At 37.1% G+C, this 19829-nt stretch overlaps 1 protein-coding gene across 1 annotated transcript; it reads left to right on the top strand.

The window, feature by feature from the left end:
• Nucleotides 1-12: 12 nt before the first annotated feature.
• Nucleotides 13-17157, top strand: LOC136253359 (serine-rich adhesin for platelets-like). Its single transcript, XM_066046013.1, has 12 exons — nucleotides 13-245; nucleotides 361-540; nucleotides 637-855; nucleotides 1301-1622; nucleotides 7815-7922; nucleotides 8269-8494; nucleotides 11232-11356; nucleotides 11560-12853; nucleotides 14409-14827; nucleotides 15168-15774; nucleotides 15888-16029; nucleotides 16688-17157. Exons 1-12 carry the CDS (start codon nucleotides 105-107, stop codon nucleotides 16970-16972), a joined length of 4068 nt encoding a protein of 1355 aa, XP_065902085.1. The 5' UTR covers nucleotides 13-104; the 3' UTR covers nucleotides 16973-17157.
• The last annotated feature ends 2672 nt before the right edge of the window (nucleotides 17158-19829 follow it).

The following is a 19829-nucleotide window of genomic DNA, read 5'->3' as shown; positions in this document are numbered from 1 at the left end:
AATCAATGTGAATCCCGTAATTCAAAAAAGTTTGTTCACATTTTCCACGGCTTTGAGTTTGAATTTGCCAGTTTGGTTCGTTTCTGTTTGGGGGTTGACTACTGATGGAGGATATTACTGAGTTTGATAACAGGGAGAGCGTGACACACGCCGCGTACCAGGCATTAGAGAAAGATGGGGTCAATTTGAGCGCGCCATCTCCCTGTACTTCTAGGAGAAATCCTAGTCCACAATATCTCGATGGGGTAAGTGCTTATTTATCGTTGGTACTATTATACAATTAAAACGTGTGTAAAAGCACAGGCCGAAAAGTGACAAACAGCATCCTAAATATCTATCATATTAGACTTTTTTCTCCAGAATTCAGTGTTTGGTGTGCCACTCAGCAGCACCTGGAGGTGTAGTGTTGTACAGTGTGGGCATCATGATGTGGCTGTACCCAAGTTTTTGGCTGATGCCATCAATTTTCTTCAAGATTATCTTACCTTAGAAGGTATCTTCCGTAAAGCTGGCTCTCTAACCAGGCTAAAGGAAATTAAGGTGAAGCTTACTGATAATAGTGTCAGCTATATGAATGTGCATGTATGTTTGTGCATTGATGAAGTAGCCATTTTGTACATTTGCTGTTTCTTATAGGCTTATATACAAGCTGGAGGCAGTATAGCTGATCACCACAAGCCACATGATGTTGCCTGCCTGTTGAAGCTATTCCTTCGTGAGCTGCCCGATCCTTTGCTTACCAATCACCTAGCTCCAGTCTTTGCCAGCACTCATGCATTCCCATACAAGAGGAAAGTGAACTGTATAATGTTGTTATGTCTTCTGCTGCCTGAAGCACATTTAAACTGTGTCAAGGTTAGATAATAGATATTATAAATGGTGTGATGTGTGTACTTGTATGTCTTTGTGGTGTTTGTTGGTTAGTTTATGAAAAGGTCACACATGATAAGACCAGTGAAAGCCAGCTGTTGTTTTTGCTATGTAGATCCATTGCCTTGTATAATCTTTTATTGAATGTAGTGACACTTACAGTTAGGGTTTGATTATAGTGCCTTGTAAGTACATGTACAGAGCTGTCCCAGCAAAATAAAGTAGAGCAGTAAAATTGTCAGTTTGCTACCAACATCAAAGTCATTTTTTAAATAAATTATATACATTTCTTTTACCGCATCAAAAATGAAGTAGAGCAGTGCAGCACCACTGCTTTACCTCTCTTTAGGGAAGCCCCTGATGTATATGTGCATGGACTATGTGTGTACATATGTGTAAAATCACTTATGCACCTTAGCCTACCTAATAGGTCTTGTGTCATTTTCTACACCAAGTCAGTATTCATTCTGATTGCAATTTGATGGACACTGTCAACCTAGCACTAGTGATGGCACCAAACCTGTTACCAATGACTACTGCTACTACCATGGCAACTGTTGCCAGTCGTTCTACCTCAAGTGGCCGTGAAACACCCTTGGAAGCATCAACATCTGTAATAGAGATTCTAATTGAGAATTGCAGTCAGATTGGTCTTGTGCCCGAGGTGATTGCTTCTGTTGCCAGGCAACTGGTTGATGATTATGGAGTAGGTTACAGGTGGAGGGATCTAGGGGATACTCCTGAAGGTCTAGGTAAGCCTACCGTCAACATATGTGTATGAAAGGGAAGTGAAAAAGAAGCAAAACAATTGATTTGTACAATGCCTATAGAAAATAAAGCTTAGAAATGCCTCAATGTAAACAAACACATGTAACTCAAGCTTGCTTCATCGTACAGAAATAATTGAAAGATAAAATTGTACTGTTCATGAAAAGGTAGATCTAGTGATGTATTACAATTTGTGTCTTTCACTGAATATGGAAGTAATTTTATAAAGTGTGTAAAATGTTTTTGCGCCACATATTTTTTATCTAAGTGCAGCACAAAATGTCCTGACGAAAACACAGTTGTATACTAAAGGTGGACTGATACAGATACCGGTATCGGTATCTGTCCACCTTTAGTATATATGTCTGGACAACTGTGTTTTCGTCAGGACATTTTGGTATTGATGCCAATACCAGTGATATTAGTATCGGATTGGTATCGGTAATACAAGGTACATGCAGATACCACAGTAGATACTCGCCACTTTTATTAAACCATCTCTAGCTAAGTTTCCAGTAGCTAATAACTTAGTTAACCTAATCAGTAACTTAGTTGAGCTAACAAAGTAGCGAAACAAAGCCTTTGTTACTGTTTTCCAAGTATTGCTGCAATTGCTCCGTGTGTATTCTAATATATTAGAGCACATGAATCCTTTGTAATTAAATGGTAGTGCAGTTGTTCCTCAAGAAATAAGTTTATGACTACTTGGCTTGCTTTTTCATGAAAAGGTTTGGTTGAAAAGCTGTAACAAACACTGTACAATTATCAGTTGCCCACGCAATTAATTGCCTTATCAATAAGCATACAAGAAAACTACCTCAAATCAAGAAATTAGTAATCCACCGTGATGTTTATCATGTTTAGCTGTTACACAATGAATATTTTAAAACTTGATTGAACTGAGATCAATCAATTTTAATAGCTAGCTATGTATCACAACAATGAAATTTCTATAATAAACTTGTCTAGGCTTCAATGTATAGTATCAGTATCGGCAAATAATTTCAGTACAAATACTCGTATCGGAAATATTGGTTTAAAAAGTGGTATCAGTCCATCTCTAATATATATACTTATACATTGCATGGACACAAGTGACACTGCCTGTTGTTTGATGTAAGACACTCTTGGCTGTGGGCATTCTTTGTTGTGCTGAGGATTCATTTTTTTGTGCTGAGGTACTATTAAAGTAATATTTGTGAGGAAAGCATGTAAACAGTGGAATAGAATATTGGAATTGCAGGGGCATAGCCAGGATTCTGTGAAGGGGGGCTCCAACAGTAGTATTGAGTTACCAAAAGCAGGTGTCAGCCACTGAGAGACTGTCAATATTTTAATGAATCAAAACTCAGCAAATTGCTATATTTTGTCCAAAAATACTTTAATTATAATGCCTATAAGTGCCTCTGGGATGAAGCTAGTACTATAGATAAAGCTACCTAGTGGAAACAGGCAACATAACACAGACACATATGCATCTGTAAGTGATAGTTATCCCACTGAATCCACTGGCACAAATTAAATGAGATGACTTAAAATCAAAACATTATAACTGCAAATTAATATGCATAGCATGTGGATTCATTTTACATGCCCAAGTGATACATTTTCTGGAGTTCTATATTGTTAAACACTGCATGCACACCAAAGCTATAGCAGTATAAGATCATGGTCAATTTTGCATTTAATGTTAGAATAATGGCTGAAAAACTTCGTTCCCCTTGTTTCTTGTTACAAGGGCCAACTGCCCAAACATTTAGCAGCACTGCCATTGCAAAGCACTTTAAACACCAGAACTGTTAGTTTAAAAAGTGCTTTGATAAGGGCAAGAACAAGTGAGTTATGAGGCTTAAAATTATCCCATGCATTTGGTATGGATGATTCAGGTGCACAGACAGGTTTACAACATGAAAACATGCCTGTTCCAGTACAAAACCATTGGAAGTGAACACATGTTCACTTCTGTGGTATTACTGTATTTGGCTGGGCCCAGGTGAACGAATACATACTGACTATAATGAAGTTCCTTAACATTACAGATAATTACATGCATGTTCTATTAGAGTGCTTTACCCCCTTGCTGGAGACAAGTCAATGATTAAGAGAAGATCTCAGATCCAGACTTTTGTGGCTCCTTTAGCGCATGTGTAGACTGCATGTTGTGCCTCCTCACAGGTCCCTAGTGGGATAGTATTTAACAATAAATACGTGGCTGCTCTATTAGTGTATATACCTGACTGCTCTATTAGAGTATATTGGTCTTTTTTTTAAAAAGTTTTCAAGAGGGCTCATGTTACCTCTGTACATCCTTCCCTGATAGATAAGTCATGTGCGAGCTTTATCAATTGTTGTGCTGTGTCACACACTATTACTCACTCATTTTGTCCTGCCACACTAAATGGTGTGTTAGGGTCCTGCTGTGAAGTCTAAATTTTACAGGAGAGTCCTAAACCTCTTGGAACCCTCCCCTCCCTACGCCCTTGAATGATGGGATGAAGTTTTTTAAGGTTCAATATCATTTTTACATCTAAATATGTACAACTCCTCCCCCTTAAGTAAGTAAATAAATAGGATTCCCCTTGAAGTGCTAGTCAGCTCTTTGCTCTTTTAGCATACTTCTCACTATACATGTAACACTTGTATGATGTATGACTCGATACTTTATCACTTGCTGAAACTTAAACCTATAACTGTCTTAATAATTATAATAATTATATAATTATCCCTTTCATGGCTGAATTTCCCAGCGCGCTTTACAAGGCATGCCGAATCATGCTGTATAGGTACACTAAACCACTTGGTTACTATCTCTAGATGCCATGGACTAACAATCTTGACTAAGTTGTTTTTGTTTACGTAAATAAAACCACAAAGTAAGACGACAAAACTACAAAATATGCTAAAAGCAGCCTTGAGATACAGGCGGCCGCAAATACACTGTCTACAAATACGTGTTACAATGTATTGAACTACTTTATATTGCTTCATGGCCGGTTTCTTTAGTTTTATCACAAATTCAGTGTGCACACAATTGAATCACGCCACACGTCTGAAAAACCATCAACAACCATTTGCTGGTTCCCTTAGCCCTTAGCCTATCTAAAATGGTGTATCATTGCTCAAAACGTGACTATCAACTCAAATATAAACGAAATAGCCCTATTTTTGAAAGAAAAGTTTTACTAGGTTATGTAATAAACCAGTACACAAACTATGTAATTATCCCACAAACAGAACCTCTGTGGACGTGCCCACTTTAGGATTCGCACATCTTACTACGAAATGCACAACAAAAGCGCTAGCATGTTGAAATTACACTCAGCACGTGTTTTATGCTATTGTGCCAGAAAAATCTGGTTACAGCCATGAAAGGGTTAATTAAATTAATTAATGAAGGTTCAGTGTAGTGTGCAATGTGACACATTTGTGAACAAGGGGAGTCTTCTTGGTGTTCCCAATAATCTGCTATATATTGTGCATGTTCATTACATTGGCATTCTATAGTGATGCTAAAAGAGTTAACTTCAAAGGGAATCATATTTATTTGCACTTAACCCTTTAAGGACCGCTGCCGTAATATTACGTCCAAAGTAGGTATTGCTCTAAAGACCAGCGCCGTAATATTACGTCCAAGATTATTGGCAGTAAACAAAGAGCTATAACTCCGCAACAAATGAAGCTATTAGATCGAAACAGGGGCCATTGTATTCACCATTCATAGGCGATTCTTTTGATATATAAGGCCAACTTATCACGCAAAACTAAGCCTGTGTAAAATTCCTAACAAAGTACAAACATTTAATATTTACACAACAATAAAACTAACCTTGTAGAAATCGCTCCATAACTTTGGCTGTGTTCATCGTATTAACTTCAAATAAAGCTCAGAGTGCGCACTATTTAGAAGCAAATAATTTGATATACAAGATCACGTGATGCGGTTTTAAAAAACTAAAATGGCGGACTGTTTTTATTGATTGTGTCACGAAGAAATCGGTCGCGTGTAGGTGTTTGAAACTCACCTTAGTGCTTTTAAGACATTGGTTCTACACTTTGGTAAGTTAGATAATGTTGTTTATTATTGTCAGGCGAGTCTTTTAGTATAATTTGTTATACAATTGAGCATTTGTAGGGGCTTTGTCAATGCTATAAACTTATTATATTTTTTTAAAACACTAAATGCGCAATAATCATAAAACGTGTGGGCTTTCAGGGTAGACTATGCACACAATTTTTGGTCCTTAAAGGGTTAAGGGGGAGGAATTGTACTTGTGTGCAGTGTTGGGAGTAACGCGTTACGTAATATTATTACTTTTGTGATAACAAAGTAATATAACGAAATACGCTATGAAAACAGGTAATATAAAATATAATTACTGTAACGGGTCTAATATGACGTAATATTATTACTAAAAGTAACGAAGTTACTAATCTCGTTAGTAATCTTCTGAGTAACGCCTAACCGCAACGAAGTAACGAGGCCTACTGAATGAAGCTTATTCACTAGCTTCTTACTTATAACCAAGATTTGCACATTGTCCAACAACGCAATCATGTCACGTGATAAGGTGGTAGTTTCACACGTGACAGCTTAAGGCTGTGGACACAAAGTAATATAATATGTAATATTATTACAGTTACTTTATTTTATGGGTAATATGTAACTGTAACTAAATAGTTCTGTTGCAAGTAATATGTAATATGTAACCAGTTACTTTTACAAAGTAACTTGCCCAACACTGCTTGTATGCATGTAAAAAAATAATTGCAAAATTTCATTACACCATTCCAGTAGTCCATTCCACTGTTTACGTACTCCCTTTTGTGGAGTTTCTGAACAGCAGAGAGGTTGGCATTGGTACATTTGTGGTCACTCCTTTGGGTGGCTTAATTGAATGTCACCAAATAAACAGTCAACTAATATGCACACTGAGCTTTTTGGGCTCCTTTGACCTGTCTTTGATATGACATTATGTCCTGCCAAATACAATGTTATGGTCAGATGTTGGCTAATTTGGTCAGATGTTATCCAGAGAACTGAAGGTACTGTATAGTACTAGTTACAATATGTAATCTGCTGAGCGAAAACCTGACTTGTTTTATAGGGTTATTTTCACAGTACAGTAGTGACATCTAACTTTATTATCCTCTAGTATGTGCCAATTCAAGTGTGTAAATGTTGAAATAAGTGATCTATAAATAAAATGGATTCAATAAGAATGTTGTTTAAGTACTCTGTGTTGAAGTATGAATAAATTACTCAGGAGGTTACTAACTCTTGGTGACCTATTTTAGGTGTTTATAAAGACCTAATTATTTCCCAAAGATCAAAGCATACTGTTCTAATAGAGGATACAGTACAAAAAGAGGCCTAACCAAACTGAATATTCTGTGTTTGGACTAAAGGTTTAGATAATCCCGAGTTCCTACAGTACCAATATCTGTACTAGGTCTGTATGTATACAGCTTACAACAACAATAATTGTGACCGAATTTTGGAAAACCGTCGATATACGCACAATAGTACTTTTGTAATAAAACACATTTAAAACTATAGGTAAAAAACGCAAGCTCCAGAAAAAAAATTGTGCAAGGTTTTACTGCCTCACTGGTGGGCGAATTAAGCCTCCAATGGATAAATCCTAGGCATCATCGTGTTCGCCTGTTCATAGAGAGTACAAAAATCTTTGTTTCATCTCCATACACAAAAGGATTTCAAAGTTACAGACGTTTTTTTTTTACGTTGCGGTGACGATAGAATTTACCGACAATCGTTTTTCAGTGAATTTACCTTCCTTCTCGAGCACAGAAGCATGCCTGGGGCAAAAACTATACCTTGGTGGATGCATAAATTCATGGCGAACACAATGAGCGAAGATTCAATTTCGTACACCGTTGTATCAGTAAGTTATGATGGTTTATGTAAGCACCTGTAGATTCTTTTCTCGATAGCTTCTGTACATATCAATTTATTTGCTAGTCTGGCTGTCTAGTGCTGTATTTCCAATGCTGCTTAACTTATGAAGCTGAAACTTAGCTAGTCCATTCCTCTGTCCTTGTAGAAAAAAAAAAGAACAAATAAAATGCATGTTGAAAATTGTGCGGATATTGACGGTTTTCTAAAATTAGGTCACAATTGTAGAGTGTGTTATGGTTGGTTTGTTGTGATTCTTTAGTTACCCCTGATGGCTCCACTGGTGATGAACTAGACAGTGATGGAGACATTGCTATGGCTACTACTGGACATGTCCGCAAGAAGTCCACTAAAAAGAGCCGCACCAGAAGTGTGTGTTCTGTGTTATTTATTCTGTGCACAGTACATTAACATTACATTACATGTGCTGCAATTTCCTGTGTTTTATGCTGGAGCTTATTTCATAGTGATACCCTTAGTTTTGTGATTCTGCGAACTCTCACTTAGATATACAAGACCAGTTTGAATTGTACTCATTTTTTTTACTTTTGCTGCCATAATAATAATGCTGTATGTATTTGTGTACACAAATTATTAACTTGCCAATATTTATGCATGTACACACGGTGTTTTATTCTCATTTTGGCCCACGTTATTCACAATATACATGTACTAATTGTATGTAGATTTTTATACATGTAAACATCACATTGCAGTGTTTGTCCATAATCTGGGTAACAAGTTCCGATCTCGATATGGGAACAAGAACAGTGATACCAAGACTCCCACTTCTAGCCCTATCACCAAGGCAACATCTGAGTATGTTCCACATGTGTTCAGTCATCTTGAAAACAGTGGAAGGACAGAGACCCCATCGTCACCATTAGTAGCAGCTAAACGCAAAGTAGATCATGATCCACACTCGATGTCAGCTAGTAAGAGGTAATATCAAACAGTAGAACTGATAGTGGTCCACATAATGTGTTATACCTTGTATCATACAGTATGGTAGATATTAGGGATCATGTAGTATTTGGCTTCTTGCCCTTCAATATCATTCGAAGCACAGCCTCAATTTTCCTTCTAAACAGCTTGACAGTATTATGTACGCATAACCAAGCCCAAAAATGCCTTCAGAGCCCCTCCAGACCCTTCCAACAAGTTTCTATAGACTTTTATAAATTTTCTACTAACTGACTAACTAGATATACCGGTACATATTGTGGGAGAAAGATATTTTATTGATACTGTTACCATACCGGATGAATTTAGAAAATACTGCTATACCGTCTATAGAGTTTGAGGCAGCTTATTTGTAGCATCATCCTGTTATTCCTGCCCATACCAATGTTAAAGATAATAACCTTCTATCACCCTTTCCAAAAGTAAGTTCATTTAACACTTTATTCATAAATTTTTTTTTTAAATACCATGGTATGTGTTTGTACTGTGATGTTTTCTATAATACCATACCGGCTTTGACAAATCTCATATCGCCCAGCTCTGTGACTACAATGCATATGGCTACGATCTTGATTTGATTACTGTTTGACATTGCTTCATCCTGAGACGTGCCTTTTCGCCAATTGCAGTACATGTACAATACACGCATCATGGAGTTTTTTTTTATCCTCCTTTGTGTCCCAGTTCTTTTCGCTGACAATGCAAGGTGTCGATTTGCTGTAGCATAATATGGCTTCCCTGCGGCTGTGGTGGTATCTATTAGTTAAGCTTATCTCCCGTATTTCCGTAATAATTGCTTGTACTGTTCTTCATTTGTATTTTTGTGTAATTGGCGGAACTTAGCTGAAGACAAAGTGTATGATCACTGCACTATCAGTAACTGACTGTTGGGGCACGTGTTCAAATGCAAAATTTATTTTATGGTATGCCTGGTGCCATTCTGCATTATATGCAGGTTCAATAGTCATAATGTTATTTTTAAGTAAGCAAACAAATACAGTATAGAGGGGAAAATTAGAAATTTATATTAGGGACCCAAGAATAAAAAAAAGTTGTGAAAAACAAAGGAACAGCAAAAAAAGGTATTGAAACAAGAGGGGGCATGTTTCCTATACCTGCAGATATACTTTTATAAAAAGACATTTTAATCCCTACTTCAGTCGTGGTTTATAAACTGAAATGTAGAATGTATATCTGCAGGTACTGTATAGGCAGAGTTGGGGGTAACTAGTTACTTTTGTAACTAAGTTACGTAACAGATTACTCTTAAAGTAACTAGTAATATAACTAGTTACTTGCTTTGTAATAGTAACTTGTAACTAGGAGTAATTGTATGAAAAGTAACTAAGTTACAATAATAACTAATTACAATAATTACATTGTAACTATAACTAATTATGCTTTAAAAGCAAGAGCACTTCAAGTTTTGTGCCATATATGCTACAGCCACATTAAGTAGACAGATTCTGTGTACTGTTTTCTATGATTCAGCTTGAGTAACAGATGTAGCAATAATTAAACTGACCTGAAATTGCAACAGAATTATTATTTTAAGTGTACATATGTATTAAATCCCTTGATGATGCAAATCTGAGCAAAATTCATGTTACAAAAGCTAAAAACAAGTCATAATTTATACTATGAAAGTGACTAGTAACTAGAGTACTTAGTTACCTTTTGAAAAGTAACTGTAACTAAGTTACATGGGATAAAAGTAACGTGTATCTAGTAACTAGCTACTTTTCTGAAGTAACTACCCCAACTCTGTGTATAGGCAATCTCTCTTGCTTCGCTGTTCCTTTTTTTTATTCTTGGGTCCCTAATCCAACTTAAAATTTCTAAGTTTAGCATTTGTGTGATCTTTGTTTCATGGGCTACAGAAACTGTTCTCTGATAACAAATTTCCAGGTAATTCTGCAAGGACTGCAAGTTTACTTATGAAGCTCATTTCTGTATACACAGGAGCTTATAGGTACCAAAGGTGCAGCACTTATGAGCTCCTGATATGTGTATACAAGTAGAAAGAAAAATTGTACCTTCTCTGTACATAAAATCACTGCCTGTCCCAACATTTCATGGAATTTCACTATGCCAAAGTTTTTAAAAGGTAAATTTCTGGGGAAAAGTGCTTGACTATATATATATTAAGCAGCAACTTTGTTACCATGCTGCACCTTTAATATAAGGATTTGCAAATTCCATGTACAGTAGAATTTGTTGCTTTGATTGTTGAGCTAAGTATAGGTACAGTTGATAAGGCCTTGGTAGAAGCGCTATACTCCTTCTTCTGTAGCTAGGTTCCGACCACCATGTGTTTCTTAGCCAGAAATCAATCCAAATGGCCTACATGACAGAATGAGCCACAACTAGCTTTTTCAGCCCTTCTAGGTAGTTTATTTGCTCTAACTAAATGACATTCTCTTGGGATCCAAAACTTGCTTGTGTAGGCTATACATGTTCATCTTTCAGAGGTAGAAAACAAACACCTGGATTTTTTTAATACTTTCACCTTGATGAGCTACCACTTCTAAAATGTAATTATATTGGTACTTGTATTTCTACAAAACGGTATTTTTAAAACATGATTTAATTTTTTTTTTGAAAATTTAACCTTGTGAAGAAAAGTTTCCTGCTATACAGTAGTAGGGATCTGCATTGTTATAGTTTGTGTCAATTTAAAGGGTTTTGTCTTTATAAAAAATTCATATACATGTAGACAAGCCATCTTACAACAGTCTGTTGGCAGCAGCAAGTTGGGATCTGGTAGATTGTTCCGTACTCCACTGACTGTAAAGGCTACTAAGAAATCAATACTTCGTCGCTGTAGACACACTGACTATGGTAAGTGTTGTTTGTGTGTGTGCACATGCGCGTGTGTGTGTGCACATGCGCGTGTGTGTGTGCACATGCGCGTGTGTGTGCGCACATGCGCGTGTGTGTGCGCACATGCGCGTGTGTACGTGCGTGTGTGTGTGTACACGTGTGTCTGTGCATATACTGTGTGTGCTTTGTCTAAGTGTCATTACTGTGTTGTATACTGGTAGGTAAGATGAGGAAGAATGCCTACCTTGTACTACAGCCATCATATTCTGCCGAATCACTTGCTGGTTACAATGATGCCAATGGTGAAATTTCCACTACCGCTTCCACCAGTGCCACAACTTCTGCTGCCAATAGCTGTTCTATAGCTGCTTACAGTGATGCTGAAGTGGCAAGACTGTGTGGTCATCCAGTGATCCGTCGCTCTATAAGCGATGATGATGGCTTTCCGCTTGTTGAATTTACAGTGAAAACTTCATGTAAAGAAGATTACCTGAGCAAACCTTCAACCAGTTCAGGTAATGATGAACAGCATTGCCATGTAGATGATGCCATATCGTCGAGTTTGGAGAATACTGGTGCACCTGATATCGATAAGTTCGTTACCACACGTCGTCCTTTCAAGAAAGCAGGCTCTGTTCCCTGCCAGCCACTACTGAAGACATCTATTTCTGCAGATGATGTCAAGTATTTCTCTGCAACTCCGGATATCAATTTTATCAAGTTTAGTAATAACCGAGAGGGACACCTCAGCCCTTACAGATTTGAAGCAAAAGCTTCCAGTTATCTCAGCTGTCCAAGGTCATTATCTGCTCACAATGGATTGAAGGAAGCATATCAATTTGGTTCTCTTTGCAATCTTGTGACCGCTAATCCATATTCCAGTTCCTCATCGATTTTTCAGCCCACGAATCATCAGGATGATGTAAAAAGTAGTACACACAATTCTTCAATCAAAAAGTCCACTTCACATCCACTTATTCGTAACATCACAGACAAGCGATATCCCATTGCAGAAAACTTGCATCGTCCTAGCATTAAAGCTTTTAAACAGAACAGCGCTAGTCCACCAAATGTTACAGGTAACCACCAAGACAGACTTTTGAATGACTGTGTGTCTCCAAGTATGAAAACTAAAGATGGTCTAGTTGAAACATGTTTCAAATTTTCACAACCCGCTTCAGTGCAACCAACTACAACTCGTTTGCTTGTTGACACTCCTCAGTACTATTCTGATGTTGACAAAGACCCTGAATCTAGTGAGATATACTCCACAGATGAAGTGATTGTTAATCAACTAGCCAGTGAAGATGTCTGCAAACAGTTGTTTACTTCTGCTGAAGATGAACATGCTGACCAGTCACCTGTATCCCAAAAACGAAGTAATGAAAATGTTGACAGTAAGCATAGTGAATTGTCAGATGGTGTGCAAAAGAGTTTGGACTCTGATGCAAATGGCAAAATAACATGCTCCAATCTGTTGGCTGAAATTAGCAGTGACTTGGCTGAGAAACACAGGTACATACTGTATGTCACTATATATTATACTCATCGTAGACTCTGGTTATTACATAGGTGGATGCACTTATTATTTTTGGAGAAGAAATTAACTAAACTATTTAAGCTTATAAATACCAGCTGGGAGCTTCCGCTAGGAGATTATTATTTGTGCAAAATTGTGTCTTTCACATTTTAAACTGGTTTAGGTACCACTAATCAGTAAAGCTTTTTGGAAATTGGCATTATTACAGGCAGCTGTAATACTTCTGGCTTGTTTGGCGATTTTCTGCTTTGCTTAACACGTAGTATACACCATGTGGACTTAATAACTGGCGTCTGCGTCAGTATATGACTGGTCGTCTTGGTTGTTTGTTCCATGTCATAATTCTGATTAAAGTACTTTGTGTGGGTGAGATCAAAGCAAAAGGTGTGCTTTATTTTCTGTAACGTATTCTAGTGTATTATATTTTCTATTTGCGTCACAATAAAGAACAGTTATGCATTGGTTTGCAAAATAAAGAACAGTTATGCATTGATTGGAAAATATTTACGAAAAACAAGGTCATGTGCGTAACATTTCTAATCGCAAAAAGTAGCCAATCGCCAAAAGTAGCCAAAAGGATACTATTTATTTTACTACCACACTTGTACTACATAGACACTTGCTGATTGTCTGATAACTGAAAACCAATGCGGTTTGATTTCATGAAATGAACGTTCCAAACAAGACGACAAGACAGCATTTTGAACCAGTTAAAGCACCACTACGCTTGTACAATGTGAAAATAAAAGCACTCAGACATGGTCTTGAGCCTAATATAGTAATTGGCTTCGCCTTGTGCTATATTAGTCTCTTGCCCACTCCCTCGTGCTTTTATTTCCATATTGTACGCGCAACGGTGCTTTAACTAGTATTAAAAAATGTGGTAAATTGTTCACAATATGATAATCGGATTGGTATCAAATCGAAGTCGATATTGGGCATTTTGATATCAATCGGCAACGGTTCTTTAGGTATTCTGATACTGATTATTGTCCACTATCCACTCGTGCCAACTGTCATCATAACTATCATCATAAATACTAGAAAAAACTTGGTGTATAACAGGCTGGAAATACACCTGTAGTGTTAAGCATTATTCTAGTATAAAGGTGCTTGTTAAACATTGAGCAACTGCTACCAGGAGTTCATATAATTATTACTCTTTGTATCGAAATACTCTAATAGAACAGTCACCACACTTATCTTTATAGAACAGTCACACATAGCTAACTTGAGAGATGTGTAAATTGTATATGGAAATTATCTGTATTGGTGAAATTTACTGCTAGGTATCGGATTGGTAGATATTTTTCTGTATTGGTGGAACACTACAATATAGTGCAGCATTCCCAGTCTGCTTGGTAACTCAAGTTTAATAAAAATATCTAATTGAATAACCACCAGACAACATGCTCAGAATTTTGGACACCCAATTGCCTATATTTTGTACGTGGTACAGTATGTATGTATGTCCATAGTGAATACACTGTGTGGATGAAAGTGTCACTTATGTTGTGATTTTTCATATAGGTATTCTCCTAATTATGTCACACCATTATCAACAGCTCAGTCAGTGTCCAACAATGAGATACTGGACTACACTGGTTCTCCACATCACTGTGTCAATGTTGGGACAAAAGAAAGTGCAACAACAATGTGCTCGACAAGCTGGCAGGATGATTATCAACGCTGTAAAAAAGAGATGCATGGCTTTGTCCCTTGTTATAGTCCTGACCCATGGGGGACAAAGAGGCAGTCACATACTGCCGCTAATACTCGTCCTGTAAATGTGATCCATTACACCGGCTGTGCAAATATTGATTTTGATGAAGGGACGGCTGACAATGGAGAAAACTTGGCAACTAACTCTGCTCCAGTTGTGATTGTCAATGATAATGCTTCTACGGTCAGCCATGATGTACCCAACTCCACTTCTTCAAGAAGTACTGGTGAGTACATGTGGGTGTGTGTATCTTAAGCCATTGTTTGGGAAGGTTTTCTATTGTATTCAGTAAAGTCATTTGAAGAGAAGCTGTTTAGGAAGTGATGTATAGTGAATGCGCAGGTGTTACTACAACATGGCCATGAAAAAATCCCTTTCAGCATTCCATTATTCATTGGTCTGCATAGATAGTTTACATACATATTGAGGCATTGTTTAACCATGTTTGCATACATTTCTATATGTACTTTTTGTTTCAATATTTTTAATAGCATTTTGTACACAGATGTTCATGTTTGTGATAGAATAGATGTAGCACACATTAACTTGTCTGTTGATAATTTTAGTGGAGGAGGAAAAATCGCAGCCTGTCACTACTACTACTACTACTACTACTACTAGTTATAGAAGCTATCCATGGGTGACTGGTCGTCGATCCATGAGCTCAACTACAGCAATTTCTAGACTTCCTGAATCAAGTTCCAATATCTCTGATAAACTAGCGAAATCTTTACATGTGGATGCTAAAAATGTCACTAATGAATCTACCGGTGTTACCAGACCTCGGTTATCTGTGCCTGCTAATTCTAATAAGTCAACTAGCATGCCCAAGTTTTACAAAGAAATGGTCCCATTGTCACGAAGGCCACTGAAGAAGACAGATAATGTTCAGAGTAAGATTAAACAATTTGAGAATATTTCCTTGCAGAAGGAGAAAGGTGTTTCCGATTGTGGCATTGCTGTTAAAGTGCGGGATCTAAAGAATTCCCCTCAACAGAGACAACATTATCGAGTGAAGAGAGCCGAGACATGGAGTTTCCGCAGTCCTGTAGCAAGGGACACATCACTGGCTCACGGAGAGACTAGTAGACTGCACACTCGTACACAGTACACCTTTCATTCTCCAAAGAAAGTCAAGGATGACCCATCACATGTTCACGGAATATCCAACAAGTAAATGATGGCATATAGCTAATGTAGTATAGTGTGCATGGCTACATGTTGTACAGTACATATGCTGTATTATGAATGTTAATTCACTAGTGTGTGTGTATACAAACATATAGGATAACTAATCAAGAAGTGTCATCGACAACTGATAACAGACTTGGCCATGATAGTAAGGAGGAGACCGCAGTAACAACGATCTCTAGGAAAAGGGTGTCACCAGTTGGTCATGCCGGTGGGCGAAAGATGGCTCGATCACCGGTATGCATGCGTAATTTAATTGTAATCAGTACCATAGTATGTTCACGTTGAGCTGAATCCTGAAAAACAGCTAAAAATTAAAAGTGGATTTTTTCTAAACCGAGTTAACATTTCAGCCAACCAGATGATTATTGGTAACAGCAAAGGTGTCAACAACAGACACGTACGGTTTGGCTCCATTACAAGTTCAGGAAAGGGCTGTAATGAACACTGTACTTATATGGCTTCCCCATAGGAAATGTATTGTGAAAATTTTGATTGGCTGTAAATGTTATGTCAAACATTTGAACAAAAAGATTTTGAAATATTTTTAGTGGGTCAAGCAGTACTACAAATGAGCCAAATTTCAAGATCATGTGTAATTGCATCCATGAGTTATTAAATGTTTTTGAGGATTCAGCTCAACGTGAACATACTATATGGGTTGTGCTATGGTGAGATCAGGAATACATACAAAGAAATATAGTATTGTTTACCCTCTTCAGATTGGTATATATCCCAAGTGCATATTTAGCATATTGTACATACATGCTTGATGATGTATGTATTATATAAGTTTGAAGATAAAGAATTATTTTAGGCACACAAATCTAACATTGTTTCCTTCATTGTTGTATCAGTTATCGTATGAATCTGTCTAATTCTTTTGTGTATATAGTTGTCCTCACTGCAACACCGCCAGAACAATGCTGAGGTTGTGACAAAACCTGACTCCACTACTACTACAGAAACTGCCAAATTAGCACCATCATTACTGGCCACAGGCAAGGAGAATAACTCCAACCAACATGTTACAACAACAATGGCAAAGAATAACAACCAAGAGCATGGCTCTGCTTTGAACAATAGACGAGGCCTACTCAATAAAGAAGAGACGTCAGTGTATCGGATTAACCCATTCCCCACCACACAAACTATAGTACTGAGAGAATGGATTGTATAGGCTGATTAGTTACATGTATTTCTTTTTCATAGGTTTGTACAGGTACCAGTTAATCTGTACCATAGTGTAACTGTATAGTATCACATCAGTTGTAGGTAGCAGTTGTTTATATATCACTAACTGTGCTGTATTTGTGATGGTATTGATGCTCAAACATTTTGTGGAGTACTTGTCAAAAAAAATGATATTAATCATAGTGGTTGGGATCTTGTTTGAGGAGTGCAAGTACATTTGTGCACTCATAAATGGTACAGGAGCAAGTACATTATGATTTCAAGGTTATGTACTTAAATACAATGAGTACTTTTGATTGTATTTAAGTACCAGTACAAATTATAATTGAACTACTCTTATCACTTAGCGTTCAAAATCTCATGATTGTGCATGTATGAATGTGTAGTTTCTACAAACATCAACTGTGCAAACCTGGCATGATAAGCAAAGAGTGAACACCATTAATTTTTGCTATACAGTGGTGTGAAAAATTGATATGATAATTTCACATTGGTTGTCTGTGAAATACCGGTACTACATTGTCACATTTAAAATTAACTTGCCAGTTGCTACGAACTTTCATTGGTTAGTTAGTATGGGAGTGTTTTTACACATTTTGATTTTCTTGGTCAACCAACCCAAATTAACTGTAAGTACAGTGGAACCTCAATTATCCAGATTCTTGGTTAACCGAACTATGGAAATGACTTCTATTATGGAAGTGACTGTTCTATTAGGGTAGTTGATAATACTGAATTTAATTATACCCAATTTCAGAGATACGGACTTTTCAGACTTATGGACCACTCCTGGTCTCAAGGGATTTAAGTTCCGCTGCATGTATATTGATCTAAAAGTAGAGGGACTCGGGAAAGTCCTTATTGTACTTTCATGATTAATTCCAATATCAGCTTCTGCATTTCACATGTATATGCAACAGGGAGGGGGCTATAGCCTACCCCCTTTCCTTTCTAAGTTAGTACTTGGCCAACAAAATCCTCTATGTGTATCATTTCTGGAACTATGCATCACTACCAACACAAGACTATACCTATTGTTCAACTCTGTTCCAGGAGAGTATAGCTTCCTTTTCCTCGAGTTCTTCCTAAACAGGTTTCGATTGTGAGTGCATCTCCAGTTACAAAAATTTTAATTGTGGTTTTTGTTTATTCAGATAATTAGCAGTGCTTTCCACTACGGCTATAAGTATTTTTAAATGAATTATATAATTCAAAAAATGCGTTAGTTGGTTTAATTGATTAGAGTTATAATATGTAGCTACCAACTCAGCCATTTAGCAATATTTTACAGTTTCATAATACCGTATTCACCCACTTTGTCTATGAATGTTAAATCTGTATCAGTTACCTTCTGATATGACCCCATGTTGTGGGTTATGGTGCTGGCTAGGCTATAGATCAGTCTTCATAACCTGGCACATCTAGAAATAAGTTGACTATCACAACAGCAAAAATCTGAAAGCCCATAAATGTAAATATAGTTGCACTTTACTAGGGATTGCCAGTGGACTAGCTAATAGCTACTAGTACCCTGCTTTGTGCTTCACTGAATTCTGCTTTTCAGTATGCAAATGCTTTATTTGGTGTTAAGGCTGACAAAGTGTCACTAGGCTAAAGAGCATGCATACTAATCATTGTGATCTCATTTATGTTCAACACCACTACCACTTAGCTATACATGTTTCTGCCTCACAGATTTAGCTGAATAGAGCATGGCTAAGAGGAGCTGATGTACTATGATATACAACTAGCTATATCTATACGTTTGGGAGCTACAAATGAAAAGATTATCATGCATGCATGATAGCCACGTATTCAATCCATATTGTAATCAGTCTTGATTTAATAGTAAAATTTACTGATATAAACTGAAATTCCACTATTTTCCACTGAAAAACTGCTAAAAATACTGTCTCTCAGATTCACCTTTAGAGGGCCTAACTTTCAAAAATTTCCTGGGGTTGTGCCCCCCTGACCCCCTATATTGGTATACTTCACACACTATAGCTAATGTAGTTATTATTCCAAATAGCTAATTTCACCATGGATATACTACATGTATCTTACCACTTGAGCCTTGTAAGAAGACTTGGTATCTTCTAATGTCTGGCTAGTTACCTTTATAATCCAGTGGATTATTTAACAAGAGGCTTGTGAGTATCAGAATTAATAGAAAGAAGAAATCTCTGAAGAATTAATAGAAAGAAGAAGTCTTCGCTTCACTTCCTTCTTGACAGGAAGTGAAGCGAAGATATTTTGAGTTGGATAGCCAATCATGTTCTATAGATAATAAAGGTGACTCAATATTTGACAGTGAGGATATAACTAGTGATTGAAAAGTGTAGTCAAGCATGGTCAATAAGGAACATAAATTGAAAGAGGAATTGACCATTGAAGAAGTTCAAGATGCAGAAAAGGTAATATCAAAAAGTACAATATGCGGCATTTCAGGAAGAATAGAGCTCTGTAGAAAGGAAACCTCTGCCAGCCAGTAGTAAGCTTCTTGGATTCTGTCCAAGACTTGATGAAGATAAAGACATAGATAGAGTCACCAAGCTGATAGTTAATTTTTATCATGAACTTGGAACCACTGTGCTGGAACCAATCAAATGCTATCTGCAATGTCAAGTAAATACTGGATCATGGCAGCCAGAGAAGAGATAGCAGAGTGGGAGAAAGGGTGTACATTTTGTTTGAGGAGGAAGGCTAATTGTGCAGAACTTATTGTTAACTAGGTTAAGTAATCATTTAAAGTCTCTGGTTCCTGTTAGGTTAGGTAATCCAAAGGCTGCAGCACAAGTTGCTGTCAGACCTTCAGCAGTGCTGGTCACTGTAAAGTGCTA

This window comes from Dysidea avara, chromosome 4, assembly GCF_963678975.1.
Source record: "Dysidea avara chromosome 4, odDysAvar1.4, whole genome shotgun sequence".
NCBI classification, from domain to species: domain Eukaryota; kingdom Metazoa; phylum Porifera; class Demospongiae; order Dictyoceratida; family Dysideidae; genus Dysidea; species Dysidea avara.
This window is presented reverse-complemented; position numbering and strand designations above follow the sequence as displayed.

Coding starts and splice junctions, on each gene's coding strand:
- LOC136253359 (XM_066046013.1), top strand. CDS start 105: ATGGAGGATATTACTGAGTTTGATAACAGGGAGAGCGTGACACACGCC. Junction 246..360: donor GTCCACAATATCTCGATGGG/GTAAGTGCTTAT, acceptor TTTTTTCTCCAG/AATTCAGTGTTTGGTGTGCC. Junction 1,623..7,814: donor GGATACTCCTGAAGGTCTAG/GTAAGCCTACCG, acceptor GTGATTCTTTAG/TTACCCCTGATGGCTCCACT.